At 45.2% G+C, this 15,060-nt stretch overlaps 1 protein-coding gene across 8 annotated transcripts in view; it reads right to left on the bottom strand.

Moving 5' to 3' along the window:
• Window positions 1-1,746: 1,746 nt before the first annotated feature.
• Window positions 1,747-15,060, bottom strand: part of RUFY3 (RUN and FYVE domain containing 3) — a 263,821-nt gene continuing 250,507 nt past the window's right edge. For all 8 annotated transcript variants that reach the window (XM_029598577.1, XM_029598631.1, XM_029598603.1 and 5 more), the window contains one exon: window positions 1,747-13,540. In XM_029598577.1, coding sequence (XP_029454437.1) covers window positions 13,397-13,540 — 144 coding nt within the window. In that variant the 3' untranslated portion in view covers window positions 1,747-13,396. The remainder of the gene's footprint in view (window positions 13,541-15,060) is intronic.

The following is a 15,060-nucleotide window of genomic DNA, read 5'->3' as shown; positions in this document are numbered from 1 at the left end:
AGAAACGTTGACTAGGCATGCCCAATACCACACATCCACACGGGGTCCCTCTTCAGTCTTGTAACATAGAATTATGATGAAAAATAATAATAGGTCTGCCCTTAGAATAGGTCTGCCCTTAGAAACCCATCTGCCACCAACTCCGCGTGGTGGCAGATGGGTTTCGTGAGGACCAACATCCTGCGGTCCTTGGAGAACACCTGTTACAGGTATGCAACTCTGCTTTCTCCAAGCAGGATGGAAGTCCTCAAACATGGGTGAATCCCTGGCTACTCCCCAACAAAAAAAGGGGACCAACAGACACCTAACCAGGTGCCAATGGGCACAACACTGCTGCTGTTGGTAATAGAGGGGGAGACAGCTTATCATGGTTACCCATTGTTTGGGTTCAAGCTGTCTCCCCCTCTATCGTTGGATGACATTGGGATCGCGGCTAGAAGAATATAAGTATTGAATGTAGCTATTGAACTCTTCTTACTGGTTATTTTGTCACAGAAAAATTATGGAAATGTTTGTCCCCTGAAGCAGGACCTTAAGAGAGGGGGTCCGAAACGCGATCGTGTTGGGTTATGCAGATAAGTACTCTTGCTGAATATAATGTTTTCTGGAATAAGCAAAAGTGACGATTTCCATACATGACTGTGTTTGAAGGTTTCATCAGCTTTTGAAAAAAAGAAAAAAAGTTTTAATATATATAAAAAATGTGGAATTGGTGAAAACATGGAAAAAATCTTAAAAAATCCAAAAAAATATAAAGTAAAATGGACCAAGTACCATAAGATAGAGTCTGGTAAAAATACCATGACCCTGTGAGGAGAGGTCCCACAAATATATAATAGCTAGTCTTCAATTAATTTAAAGAGAAGACCAGGTGTACCGATTTTTTGATATACCATCCTATATAAGGCAGAGTTGTGTTTTGAAAACTTCTCTGTCTCTATCTCAAAATCCAGGAGTCTGGACTGATCCAGGTACGTACAGGGAATTACAATTTTTTTTTTTAATTGCTACTGGATTGAGGTAGTTCTGGACAGGAGGGTTAGGATACAGGCTCTTAGAATGATCAGAATGCTATCCGGTAGTTCTTAGGAACATGAGGGAAAGATTTTGGGTTCTGATTTCCGAGCTTCCAAATCACCATAGTGGCATTCACCAATACCTTAAAAATAGTTATTCATCTGCGACACCTGTAAAATTACAGGTAAACCTAAGCTCTGTGTTATTTCGAGATTCCTTTTGAATCCCTGGTCCCATCACCGTACCCCAGGGCAGATGGGTCATGTTTTTTTTGCTTCTCCCAATTGAACCAGCTTTACCCTCACTCAGGTGGCCAAGGGCACATCACATGGCTGCTAACCGCTGTGGGTTAAGGAACATTAAGCATTACCTCTGGAGGGCTGGGAGCCAATTTTCTTTGCTTGGGCAGGTAATATTACTGGGCCTACTGGTTAGTGTAGTGATATAGCCTTTAGTTATAGTGACCTTGGTACAAGTAAATATAAAGACAGAATAACTAACCATGGCTAATGTTCTAAGGGCAGATTATTACTATGAAACTGATTAACCTTTTATGCACAGCTTCTTAATGCATCTTGCAACAATAAAAACTTCTGTGTTTGTTGATTCACAAAGACAGTTTCCCCCTCAGAAGTGTATTCGGAGGGGATTAATATATCACTACATAACCCACACTCCTGGGTGGCTACATTTGAAAAATGGAAATTTTTAGAAAAACTGAAACAAATGCTTGTCATATAACTTTTACTGTTTTCAAAGATACAATCTGAACCATGTACAACAGCATATCATTTTCTTTTTTTAAAATATAAAACTAAGGCATTTTTACTTTTAAATTTCATAAATATACTGAAGTTATTACAGATATATCCAGTGCTAAAGACTGACCTAACATGAGGTTGCTACCAGAAGATCTGTACAGGTCTGATTTGCCACTTGAAAATTAGGCAGTGGAGTTGAAAATAAGAACCATCACCACTCTAGTAAATATAAACTAACTTATCTGAAATTAGAAAGTCTTCCTGCAGTCAGCATTTCTCTAGATTAAAAAAATATATATTTTCTGAGCTCTCTCTCTTATCAGGGTAGCAATTCCCCTTTCAAACTGCCTTCAATGCTCCGAGAAAAAAATTCTGATAATCAGCCTAGCAAAAGTCACAGCACTAAGAGTAAATGTTAATATTCAATTAAACTTCCTAACATAGAACAATAGTGTCAACTTCTAACTGAAGACAATTAGTCACATAAAACATGTAAATTTACCCAATAACCTTGCTTAAAATACCAGGATCTCTAGTTTCCGTCTCAGTGTCCAAAAGACAAATAATCTCAGATTCTGAACTGTCATTTTTATTTTTGTGGATATCAATAAACTGAAGATTTGCATGAACTGAAACCAGTTTCTCTACTCCTTTGCATGTGAGTCTGTTTCTTGATGGGGTATTTGTAATTCTAAACACAGACCGTTTCCTCTCTCATGCTGCGAAAGATACAGAATCTGGAGTAGGGCGCAGAGGTGGTTGTAGGAAGAGTGTGCTTGGCAGACTCCCAGTCTGTACTCCTGGACCAAAATACCTGCCGCTGTTCTGCAGTCTGCCACACTGGAAAGTACTTTACCAACATCAAGTGCTAAGACTGCTGCTTGCTTAGTAATCCAGTCAACGGCAGGGGCAAGGCCAGACATTATCGCTTACATTTTTACCTTTGCATTTTGGATCTTCCAGAAATGCGAATTCGTTGGTGTCAGATAACACGTAACAGAGAAGTAGTAAGTGTTACCCTCAGAGCAGATGAACATTTCTGAAAGGAAGATCTCTCCCTTAACAACCTCACAATTAGGGCTCAAAGGAAATTTTGAAAATACACAACACAAAACATTTGAAATTAACATGATCGAACACACTGAAACAAAACCCAGAAGGAATTAAGAACTTTGGCTCTCACCCCCTATCAGAGTTAGACCATCTAACGTGTAACATTTTACCTTCACAGTCACTTGTGTCATCCAACCCTCCCTTTACTGAGTTGTAATGGCACATGCAGACAACCTATAGCCTAATTCTGTACTAGTTAAAGCCAACATAAGCTCACTTCATCAGGTCAGTGAAGAAATGGTTATGTCATGAAAGGTCATCACAGATGAAATGTAGCAGTCCACTAAAAAGGGATCACCTACAGCTTAAACATGACAGCCACAATACTTTGCTCCAGACTGGAATAGTAATTCTCTTAATATTTTTCATGGTCTTACATCTACAGTTATTAGCAAGCATTCTGACAAGCGTAATGGGCAGTTCCTGTTCATACGCTGGATCAGTCCAGCAGATGGAGGCAGAGAACAAAACTTTGAAGCACTGCTACATAACTGAGAGTACCACCTGCAGTTCCTCAGTATTTCTGTCTCCAGCAGATGGTAGAGGTGCAAACCTGCAGTCTGGAATTTTCAAGAAATTTCAAGGATAAGAATAGAGAAGATTTTGGCTCGCCGAGGTATTAGGATCCTTTGTGGCCTATCCCTCGGGTAGAGCAGGGTGAGCAGGGGGTTGGTGATCTCTGGGGTAGTTCTGCCCTTGTCTTCAAGAGGGGTGATAGCCAGTGGTTCCAGTACGCTCATCACCTTTGGGTCCCTGTTGCCTGTCTGTGCTCAGCCTTCTTCACGAGAAGCAGGGAAGTATTTCAGTTTTCTTTCCAGTCTGTGTCCCTTTAAGTTGTTTAAAAAAAAAAAAAAAAAGGAGAAGGTATGGAGGAGCTTTAGCTTGTGCTCCAGTGGCTGAGTTCAGCTTTCACTGCAGGGAGAAAGCTCGAGGTGAGTGGGACCAAATCGCCATGCATCAGGGCCAGTTCAGCCGCCTGCAGAGCTAGCAGGCAAGGTTTATTTTTAGGCCTGCTAGTCGGCATGGTGCCTCCAGCGCTGTGCGGGAAAGTTTGCCGTGGCTGCGGCTCAAAATGCTCTCTTTGATGCGGCCACGTTTTGCGGAGAATGTGCCACCGGAGGGGCTGGGACCTCTGCGGGTGCCCCAGTAGCCCAAATTTGTCAGGGCAAGGGATGGAGGCTCCATTGGGATCTCAGGTACCGGTGGTCATTTTATGCACACATGCTGGGAGCCAGGATGCTGTTTCAGGGCCGCGGAATTCCCCTCCCATGCTTTTTTTTTCCTGCAGAACAAGACCCTGCTGGTGGCAGGGCGGGGGAATAGATGCAGGGGGACGTGGAACCGGACCTCTCCTTCAGATCCGGAAACTGACTCTCCAGATTTTGTCCTTTTGATGCATAAGGTCTATTTGGCCAGGAAGGGAGCTGGGACCAAGAGGTTTTTGCCTAGGAAGTCCTAGGCGGCAAAGAAGCATAAGTCAACAAAGGCCGGAGGTTTCCTGAGGCTTTTGGGCTTCAAGAGGTCCGTGGTGGAGGAAGACACGACTGATGAGACAGATGATCCGGGATCAGGTACAGGGAGGTCCGGTGGATTCCTGTTGGTACGTTGCTGGATCTGGGTCAGGATCTTATCAGTGCTGTAGGGAGATCCTATGCAGGATCCAGACGAGATTCTGGCTGTGGACTGGGGGGGGGGGGGGGGGGGAGGAATCCTCAGATGGTCTGTTTGTTCCGCAGGAAGGAGTTGGGCCCGTTGATGCCCCAGGTTCTGAAAGAGCTGGGGATTAAGGTCACTCAGAAGGAGTTGGACAATGAAAGAGGATTAACCCGGTCCTGGAGGTTATTGCCGGGACCCCCTAAGGCTTTCCTGTTACCTAAACTGGTGAAGAAGTTAGTGGATCTGGAGTGGGAATCTCCTGAAGCAGGCTTGAAGGTAGCCAGGGCTCTGGCCAAATTAGATCCCTTACAGAGCAGACCCTGGAGTCATGGAAGATTCCCAAGGTGGATGCGGTGGTATCCGCAGTTACCAAGAAGACTACCATTCCAGTGGCAAGGGCAGCGGCTTTGAAGGATATTCAGGATCGGAAACTGGAAATCCTCCTTAAAAGGCAGTTTGAAGTTTCAGCTCTGAGCCTGCGTGTGGCAGGTTGCAGCAGTTTGATGCAGAGAGCCTGTTTGTGCTGGGTTCAGAAGCACAATAAGAAGTCGGGAACAACCATGGGGACAGCGCAAGTGGCCTGCTTAGAAGGGGGAGCAGCCAATGTGGCGAATGACCTCTTTGACATGATTTGGACTTCTGCCAGAAGCATCATTTTGGCGGTAGCTGTGAGGAGGCTCCTGTGGTTACAAAATTGGTCAGCAGTGGTGTGGTCTAAAGACCAGCTGTCTAACCTGCTCTTTTTTAAGGGGAATCTGCTGTTTGGAGAGGATCTGGAGCAGCTCATGAGTCGAAGGGTAACAAGTCCCTGAGGACAAGAAGAACCCCCAAGAAGTTTTTTCCTCTGCGTTCCCGATTTCAGAAGGCAAGGAGATTTCACGCTAGCAGTAGTCAGGTGCTGGCTGACAGCAGTCTTTCGAACCCAGCGCAGGCCCCTGAGGGACAGTGGGTCTCAAGGTCGGGGCAGAAACAAAATTGAGCAATGAAGATGTGCAGGTCCACTCCTCTCCAGAGTCTATTGGAGGGAGGCTAGCCCTCTTTTACGAGGAGTGGACCAAACTCAAGTCCAACCAGTGGGTCCTGCAGGTGGTAAGTGAAGGCTAAAGCTTTAGAATTTTCTTGGCCACTCAAGGACGCCTTTGTAATCTCCCACTGCGTCTCCTAGAGCAAGCAGGAGGCGATGCAGGAGCCGTTGCAGCGTCTGCAAGCTTCTGTGAGCTACTGTTTCAGTGCCTCCCCTGGAGAGGGGACAGGATCACTACTCAGTGTACTTCGTGGTGCACAAAAAGGAAGGGACTTTTTGGCCCATTCTCTATCTGCAGATGGTCAATGCTGCCCTACGAGTGCCGGGCTTTCAGATGGAGACATTGTGCACGGTGATAGCAGCGATTCACAAAAAGTAGTTCCTGGTGTCATTGGACTTGGCAGAAGCCTGTTTGCATATCCCCATTCGGAACAACCACCAGAATTTTCTTAGGTTCATGGTATTGGGGAACACTTCCAGCTTTGAGCGCTTTCCTTTGGGTTGGTGACAGCGCCGGGCACTTTTACAAAGGTGATGGTGGGTAGTGGCAGCGGCTCTCAGGAAGGAAGGTATCCTGGTGCACCCGTACCTGGACGATTGGCTGTACAAGCAACATCGGAGGTTGAGTGTGTTCACTCGGTCCAGTGGGTACTGCAGCATCTGGAATTGCTGAGCTGAGTAACGGGAGTTGCTGGATTGGGTCATCGGGAGTTGACTCAATTCCTGGAATATCTAGGAGCTCCCTTCGATACCCAGCTGGGTATGGTGTTTCTGACTACAGAGAGAGTTGTCAAGATAGAGTCAGGTTTTTTGGTTACTGAACCTGTCTGTGCCCAGAATCTGGGATTACCTACAGATACTGGGTTCCATGGTGTCTACGCTGGATTTAGTGCCGTGGGCCTTTGCTCATATGTGCCCTTTGCAGGGGGCTCTGCTATCCTGTTGGAATCCGCTGTCGGAAGAATTTCAGCTTCCTTTGCTATTACTGGAAGATGCCAGATCCAGAATCTTTTGTGGTGACTGCCTCCACAATCTGGAGAAAGGTATGGATCTAGAAATGCCCGACTGGGTGTTAGTGACCACAGATGCCAGCCTCTTGGGCTGAGGAGTGATTTTCCGGGGGAAATTAGCCCAAGGTCAGTGGTTGCCAGAAGAGGTGACTTGGTCTATCAATTGGCTGGAAACCCTGGTGGCACGCAAGGCCTTGAAGAGCTTCTTCTGCTCATCCGGGACAAATCATTGTGCATGTTCTCCGACAATGCAACGACAGTGGCATATATCAACCGGCAGGATGGCACGAGAAGTAGTCTGGTGGTGCTGGAGGCATAAGAATTGTTCGAATGGCCGGAGAAACATCTGGGCAGATACCTGCTTCTCATGTGGCTGGAATGGACAATGTGCAGATTGAATTCCTCAGCAGACAGCATCTGGATCCGGGGGAGTGGGAGTTGCTGCAGGCAAGGTGGAGCAGACCAGTGGTTGACCTCATGGCAACTCCAGCAAATGCCAAAGCGGTTTGGTTTTTCAGTCACAGAAGGGAGGTTGGATCAGAGGGCATCAATGCTCTCGTTCAACTGTGGCTGGTGCCCCTGTTGCTGTACGTGTTTCCCCCCTGGCCTCTTGTAGTTCGGGTGCTGCAGCGCATTGAACTTCATCTGGGCAGGGTGATTCTGGTATTGCCCGAGTGGCCACATTTGCCGTGGTTTGATGATCTTCTGCGTTTGGTGGTAGATGATCCCATTCGCTTGTCTCACCTCTTGGGGTTGCTGTGGCAGGAACCCATATTTTCAGACTGGGAGGATCGATTCTCTCTAGCGGCTTGGCTTTTGAGAGGCGGCAACTCTGTTTGAATGACTATTCAGAGCCATGATTGCAACTTTACTGCAGGCAAGAAGACCTTCCACTTCGATTGCTTATGTCAGAAGTGTGGAGAGTCTTCAAATCGTGGTGTTTGCAGAACAGGATGCAGCCTTTAAAGGTGGACATTCCTCAGGTTCTGGCTTTTTTGCAGAGTGGCTTAGTGAAGAGCTTGGCCTATAATTCCCTTTGGGTCCAGTTAGCAGCCTTGGATTCCCTTCTTGGCAGGGTTCAGGGTAGGCCATTAGTGTCTCATCCAGATGTGGTTCATGTTCTGAAAGAAGCAAAAAATCTGCGTCCTCTGGTGCTCAAGAGCTGTCTGGATTGGATTCTGAATTTGGTTCTTCACGTTCTGTGTGGTCCTCCCTTCGAATCAATGTGGAAGGTGTCTTTGAAGGATTTAACCCTGAAAACTGTTTTCCTGGTAGCCATCGGTTCGGCTAGGCGAATATCAGAGCTGAAAGCATTATTGCGCAGGGACCCCTTCCTCTGCTTTTTGGAGGATTGAGTTTCCTTACGTATTCCTTTTTGCTGAAGGTGGTATCCTCCTTTCACTTCAATCAGGTAGTCGAGCTTCCGGCTTTTCCGAACTTGATGGCAGATACTCCTATGACTATGGAGCTTCACTTATTGGAAGTATGTCAAATTCATTTCTGATATCTCAAGGTGACAAATGCCTTTTGGAGATCGTATCATCTGTTTGCCCTGTTCAGTGGAGCAAAGAAAGGAAATAAGGCTTCCAAGGGCACTATTGCTCACTGGTTAAGAGAGATAGCATTGGCTTACATCTGTAAGGGCTGGTCGCTGCTAGAGGGGTTGAGAGTGCTTTCCTCTAGGGTGCAGGCAACCTCATGGACGGAATGTCAGCTGCTCTTTCCGCATGGATTCAGAGGCAGAGGGAACCAGAAGCCTCTGGTTATCAGGCCCTCTGGCAGGGTATGGGCAAAACAGTCAGGGGTATCTAGCCCTCCGGATGCCCGGCTCCACTGGAGGGATGACCCACAACAGTGCCCAAACACCTCAGGGAGCAAAATCTCAGCTCAGCTAATTGAAACTTTTTTTTTCCTTAACTAAACCCCAGACTGCAGGATTGCATCTCTACCATCTGCTGGAGTCAGAGATACTGAGGGACTGCAGGTGGCACTCTCTCTTACGTAATAGTGTCCAAATGTTTTGTTCTTTGACTCCATCTGCTGATAGGGATACACAACCCACTGGTCTGGAATGATCTGAGTATGTACAGGAATGTCAGCTGCTCTTTCCACAGAAGATCTGTCATGCGGCAACATAGTCTTCTCTTCACACTTTTACTGCTTGGATGTGCAAGCCCCTGAGGAGGCAACGTTTGGGGTGAGTGTTTTGCACACAGGTCTTTCGAGTTCCCACCCAGAATAGAAGGGCTTGGGTACATTCCACTTGTCTGGATTGATCCGGGGTATGAACAGGAAAGGAAAATTGGATCTTACCTAATTTTCATTCCTGAAGTACCATGGATCAGTCCAGAGACCCATCCCCATTGGTCAAAATATTTCCTCACCTCTGGATATGGCTGAATTGGCAGAGCTGGCATGAGATACACAGATTATTAAGCAGTGTACATAGTTTGGTATATGTTTTCTGTTGAATCAAGTGTTTGGGTAATTGCCAGGTTCTTGTGGCTTGGTTTGGCCTCTCTTGGAAACAGGATGCTGGGCTTGATGGACCCTTGGTCTGACCCAGCATGGCAATTTCTTATGTTCTTAAGGGGGCTTAGTTTGCAGGGAAGTCCAACGTAAGTCTCTGTTTGCCCAAAGTCTATTGGGGTTTGTTAAGGTAGTCATCTTGGCTTGGGTACAGGTCAATACTGAGAGACTGCAGGAGGCACTCTCGGTTACCTAGCAGTGCCTCAAAGTTTTGTTCTCTGCCTCCATCTGCTGGTAGGGATGCATAAACCCAGTTGTCTGGACTGATCCATGGTACTTCAGGAATGAAAATTAGCAAGTAATAACCAATTTTCCTGTAGTGACAATATTTTAAAACCATGTCTTGAAAAACATTTCACATATCCTTCTAAGAGAAAATATTTCAAAAGAAGTTTTTCCAATTTTTCCACTTCTGGCCTTTAGGAAAAAACCTCATGTCCCCCCCCCCCCCAGGCCTTCACATCTCTCTGAGGACACTGCCATAAGCCAGTATTTGAGGATTTCCCAGTGTGGGACATAAAAGCAAGCAAGCCAGTTCTTCCAGCTTCAATGTCCTCCTCTATCACACCCACAACCTTCCAAATAAAGGTGAGACCTCTGAAAAGGTCAATTTCTAGAATACTTTTATACTGTGAGTTCTTATTCACCGAAACTGCATATGCATTCATCCGGATCATCTTCCCAAGGGCATTCCCAACCCTTTTGTTCTTATGGCACAGGCACAACACTCGCCATACCTATGTGCTCACAGAAGGTACCAAAGTTACATTTAATGTTTTAAAAATGTTACTGAATGCTTTAAAACAATAATGAAAATGCCACACCTGCACCCCCTACCCCTCTCTTCAGTACAGACATGGAATTGGCTCAGATTATGTTACTGATATTCTGACTGGTTAATGAGTTGACCGTGGGCAGCTCAAAACCAAGGGAAGCAACCAATTTCTATTCCAGACCCACGAGTGCTGCTCACCGGCTGGGAGAACGCTGTAGGGTTGGCAACTAATTCCTACTTCCAGCCGGCAGATCTGTTTTCACATGAATCGACTCATTCTGCCTTTCTGAGGATCAGATCTGTAAGTCCATATATCTAATAGGGAAGATTGCCATCTTATCCAGGTCAACCTGAAGGAGCTGATCCATTCCTGGCTTTGCATGGAGATGCAGTCCTAACTTTTCTCAGGGGAAATCAGAACTACAATTCCATGCATGGGGGAAAACCCCAGACTGGGCCAGCCTCATAAGACACACTGCTTAACCTAGCATCTCGCTAATAACTGATCAGCACACATGGATATGTTGAGAAATCCTAGTCTGATGGCATTTAGGGTTGGCGCTAGGCATTTTAGGGATCCCCAGCTGACAGCCTCCCCCCAAATCCCTTAATTTGGCCTTTGTTCTTATGCTAATGAAGCTCCCTTTCAGCCAAGACCTGATTTCCCCAAAGGGGGGAAGAGTTGTCAAGAGACAAAGGGCCGGATTCACTAAGGCCTTTCTCCTAATTTGTGTGAACAGGAAAAAAAAGTTTAGAGTGAATCTGGCCCTAAGTGTATCCAGCAATATAGTAACAGCCAGCGAGGGTGCTTCTCGTTAGCAACAGCAATCTTTGCATTTCAGGATTCATACAAATAGCTATTAGAGCATTTCCCCATAGCCAAACACCATAGTAAAATAAGGGCAAAAAGACAAATGCTTCCAGAGAAAAAGAATAAAGATGGTGACAAGGACAGAGACCTGAGATGAGGAGAAATAAAGCCCAATAAAATGTTAAGAAATTATCTTATTTTAAAACTTGCTACATGATTTTGACTTGCTGCTAGCCAAAAGGTTTTTTGTGCAGCAGTGAACATGGTGCACATTTAAAAAAAAAAAAAAAAAAATAGCCCCTTGGCACCGAATGTCCTTGGTCAAAGCCACAGCATACAGCATCCTGCGGAGCCCGATCTATGAGCACCCCGGGTCTGATCAGGTGTTCCTGTGGTGCACTGCCTGGACAGAGAAGCATTAGCCAGGCTCGGGCATCAAAGCCGGATCCTACTGCATGGCAACATGCAGCACTACAAACCCCCCCAGAAAAAAAACACAAACAAAACCTTACCTCAAAAACCCCAAGCAAATAAGTTAAAAAAATAAATTCCTACCCTTAGTATCTTCCTGTGTAAAACTGGATCAAATGTGTAGAATATTTGTCATTAATGAGTTAATTCTTTGGAATGTGTGAAAAAAAAGAAAAATTTTGAAATTCAGTTCCGAGGTACAGTTTGTGTCATCATAAGGAAAAGAACATTTTCATAAATTTAGTATCAAAAGAGGCACTGCAAATGCAAACCCATTCAGAATCTTTCTTGATAAATCTGTTTTGTACAGACAGAGGGAGAGAGAGCAAAAAGCCTGTCTAATACATTTATAGGCAGAGGAGGACTCTGGGCACAACAGAAAAAGAGTGAAAATTTGCATAGCCAGAAGTGGATGTCCAATAATAAAGACCATCTAGCCCACGCAGTCTGCCCAGTTCTTCCTATGGATATCCCTCAGCTGTCATCTATACATCCTTGACCACTTACACACTGCTCTAGCTCTGGTCATTACTTCTTGAGAGGTGATGAGGCCATTTCCCAGCTATCAGCCACAAAAGATACTCTGCCAACAGTCAAGCTATTGCCTCCTTATTCAAGACAATTTTGTTGCCTCTCCTCTTCTAGTACATGAACATGAGTTTCCATGTCTAACCAACACCACATCCCTCCATGGCTTTTATCCAAGCTCAACCTTTTTCTTACCACCTCCCTCTGTAACTGTCCCAAGCACGATTATATTCTGTCAGAACGGTGGTTTTCACCATCTTTTCTGGTAAACCATTCCAGATATCTTAACATCTTTCAGTAAAAGCAGCACTTCCTCTCAGGCTCCCTCCCTTCCAGCTTCTTATCGTGACCCCTAGTCCTTAAATTTCTTTGTCTAACCGGAAACTGCACCTTCCTCTACTTTATTGAAGCCTCCCAAATGTTTGAATGCTTCTGTTGTATCTCCCCTTTTCGTTCCTCCAGCGCGAACATCTTCTGCTCCTACAAAAGAACAAATCTGACTGGCTAGTCTGTGACTGAAATGAGCTGCATAACCTCATAGGTCAAAAGAGATTCACAAGACAAGACTAGTGGAAACTGTACAGAACAAACGTACCCATGAGCAGCCTGCTAGGAAGTTTCTATGTTTTCTGCCCCGCATAATTCAATCCAGTTGCTCAGTCTATGCGCAAACTGCCTTACAAGAAATTAAGTAAATTATATACAGTCATGTACACACAAATTATTTCTATAGCAAAGAGAGAGTGAGAGAGAGAGAGAGAGAGAGTGTGTGTGTGTAAACGTTTGTGCACATCTCTCTCTACACAAACATAAGTTCACCCTGATAAGAGTCTAGGCCAGGGCTCTTTCATACCATTTCTCTAGGAGCAGATTACCTGCGTGTTCAGCTCATGCATCAACACAGAAGTTTATCACGCCTTGCATCACAAATGAAAAACACAACGCGCTCGATGCTTCTAAGATTAACAATACATATATCAATATTTTCCTACAAATTACGATACATTCCTTGGTCTTTAAGAAATGGATATATCAGCTTATCCACATTGCAGGTCAATTAACTAGGTCTGTGCTTCACAAAAAACAAAACAAAAACAAATTTGAAATCATCCATGGAAGCAGATTATGGCATTGTACTTTGTACCACCATAATATACCCCGAAGAAGCAGAAAAGATTAATTTCAGGAATACTGTGCTCTGGGAAGCCTGCATATGCCCTGTTACTGACCACAGTCGACTTTATTCCACCGCACAGTCAAGAAAACATGGCCAGGTCCTAATGGACACAAAGGACACCACTTACATATTTTTCCTTCCTCATTCAAACTACCTGCAGCTGCCTATTAAAGATGCCCCTGCTCCCCAAATAATTCAAATTTAACTGACCGCCAAGGCGGACGCTTTCCTGGAGTAACAGAAATTGTTCACAGTGTAGCAAGGCCTTAGAAGTCAAACATTTTCCTAACAGTTTTTACAAGACTTTTCCAGGTTTGCTGTCATTTTCTTTTGCCTTGATTGTAGTACTGATCTCAGAACAGATTAAGTTAGTTGCAATAAAGTGACATCTGTCCCCAAATTTATTTAAAAAACTATCTGCTGGGTAAATCTGGCCTACGAGGCCCTCCAAATCCTCCAGCGGAGACTAGGAAGCTCGGATCTCCTGCCGTGCGAGCTCTAAGCTTCATTCTAAGCCTTGGAACTCAAGAAGGGCTCGCCGAGTACTGCTCTATCAACTGCTTGTGACACAGGTTGCACACACGCTCCGGGTTGATGGATGATGGCAGCGGTAGCTTGTTGGCTGAGCAGGCCGCACAGAAGAGCCCGCCGCAGTTCTTACACCGGTTCTAGATAGGGAAAGAGAGAGAAAAAGCATGAGAATCTGGCTGGTTACTAACCTGCGCTGCACTCAGTCACCATCTGCAGCACTCACACAAAACGGTGGAGAAAGAGCAGGCATTACAATCAGCCTTGGTTAAAGGCACTAACCCAGGGGATAGTGACCTCCGGTCCCTGAGGTACTACAAAGCGGTCTGGCTTACGGGATTTCCCCAAATACAGCATTCAAGAAATAGACTCGTGTACATGTGATCCAAGAACCAGCTTCCTTTGAACATTATGGCTATCCTGATAAAAGTACATCTGTTTGTGGCATTAGGAGGACTATATTTGCCATCTTTCTATACAAATGCAGTACATAAACACAAAGCCAGTCATGCAAGCCTGTCTTACAATCCTTTCATATGCAATCAGCGCACTGCTGAGGCAAGCTCAAGTTTCACTGAAATTTAAACTCACTTCAATACAGAACACAAAGAAAAAGGGAGTACGTTTTTTTTCCTCTGGATATTCTAAGTTCAGTAATGTCTATGTGGTATGTTATGATAAACAGAAATAAGCAGAGCTGTGGAGTATAGTAGATCCAATTTGCATTTGTAAATGTTACAATAAAAGGCATCTCTATATTGTACAAGAGTTCCAAAATACATGCAATATTTACTTTTGCAGCAGGGACAAATATTAGGGGCAAGTCATTAATACTGGGGCAATCTCTGTTTCCTTGCAACACCCCGAGGTGCAGCACAGTTGGAGAGGGGCACAAATGAGCTCACGCTCGCTGGATCTGATTGGTCTGTGCTGGCTATGTCACAAATGATATATATGCTGCATGAACCAATCAGACCCTATTCCATCTGGGGTTCAATGTAACCCTTTTCTGACAGTCTGCATACAGGAATTAAGGGGCAAACACACAGGCCGATACAGAAAAACATGCGGGAGAGCTGGTGAGCGCCCGCTCTCCCGACGCACGCACAGGTCACTCTTCTGGGCGTGCGATACAGAAAGCCCAGGTATGTAAATTAGGGCTCGCGGTAAAAGGAGGCGCTAGGGACATTAGCACGTTCTTAGCGCCTCCTTTTTGACAGAAGCGGTGGCCGTCAGCAGGTTTGACAGCTGACGCTCAATTTTACCTGCATCGGTTCTCGAACCCGCTGACAGCCACGGGTTCGGAAAATGGACGCCGGCTAAATTGAGCATCAGTCTTCCGACCCGTGGGCAGATTTTTTATTTTGGGGCCTCTGACTTAATATCGCTATGATATTTTTTTTTCTGCTTTTCTGTACACTTCCCTGGTGCTGGCCGAAATTAACGCCTGCCTTTGGCAAGCGTTAATTTCTGAGAGTAAAATGTGCAGCTTGGCTGCACATTTTACTTTCCGAATCGCATAGGAATAACTAATAGGGCCTGCAACATACATTTGTATGTTGGGGCGCCATTAGTTTCGGGGGAGGTGTGGGTGGGTGGTTGGCCTTGCGTTTTCGACATGCTATTACCCCTAAGGGGTAAAAATAGCGTGTCAAAAACG

This window comes from Rhinatrema bivittatum, chromosome 1 (genome assembly GCF_901001135.1).
Source record: "Rhinatrema bivittatum chromosome 1, aRhiBiv1.1, whole genome shotgun sequence".
NCBI lineage: Eukaryota > Metazoa > Chordata > Amphibia > Gymnophiona > Rhinatrematidae > Rhinatrema > Rhinatrema bivittatum.
This window is presented reverse-complemented; position numbering and strand designations above follow the sequence as displayed.